Below are 640 nucleotides of genomic sequence, written 5' to 3'. Positions count from 1 at the left end.
TCACTTTCTCCACACTTAAAAACACTTCCGTCACACTTCAACCAAAACCACTTCTTTACAGCAAACACTCCCCCGCGGCCACATTCTCACACACTCGACCCTCCCGCTTCCGCTCTCTGCAGCAATCGGCAAAGTCGATCCTGCAGAGCTGAATCCTGCAACAAGGACTCACCCTCGTGGCTCCGGACTTCCTCTTCAGACTGCGAATTAGACTGCGACGTCCTACGACTGACGGCCCGGACTTCATTGAAATAATCCTCGAGCTCGACGCTAGCGAAAGACTCCATGTTGAACTCCTAGAGGTAAGGAGGGAGATACTTTTGCGCTGAGCAGGAAGGAATTAAGGAAGGAAGGAGAGATTCGGAGGGAGTAGATGGGCGGAGGTGGGGAAAAACGAATAAAAAAGAGGAAGCAGGGAAGGAATAGAAAGAGGGGAATGGGGGAAGGTCGAAGGATTGTCTGAAATGGACAAGACAGACGGGGGTTTCCGGTGTTCCTTCCTGGCCGTCCTAGGTCTCCATTGCTGGATCTGAAAAGGGAACGGGAAACAAATGGTGGTTTAGAATTAAATTACTTTGAGAGAGAATTATTCGATTTTTTTCTGTATAGTATTTGGATAATTGGGATTTGGTATCATTTC

General features: G+C 48.3%; 1 protein-coding gene across 1 annotated transcript in view; it reads right to left on the bottom strand.

The window, feature by feature from the left end:
• The window catches only part of LOC119590897 (rho GTPase-activating protein conundrum-like), a 57,568-nt gene that overhangs the window by 3,367 nt on the left and 53,561 nt on the right, over positions 1–640 (bottom strand). Inside the window, exon 3 of the mRNA XM_037939634.1 lies at positions 173–529. Coding sequence (XP_037795562.1) covers positions 173–287 — 115 coding nt within the window. The 5' untranslated portion in view covers positions 288–529. The remainder of the gene's footprint in view (positions 1–172; positions 530–640) is intronic.

The sequence above is a fragment of the Penaeus monodon genome, chromosome 28 (assembly GCF_015228065.2).
Source record: "Penaeus monodon isolate SGIC_2016 chromosome 28, NSTDA_Pmon_1, whole genome shotgun sequence".
In the NCBI taxonomy this organism is placed as follows: Eukaryota; Metazoa; Arthropoda; class Malacostraca; order Decapoda; family Penaeidae; genus Penaeus; species Penaeus monodon.
Note: the sequence above shows the minus strand (reverse complement) of the source record. Positions and strands in the feature narration are given on the sequence as shown.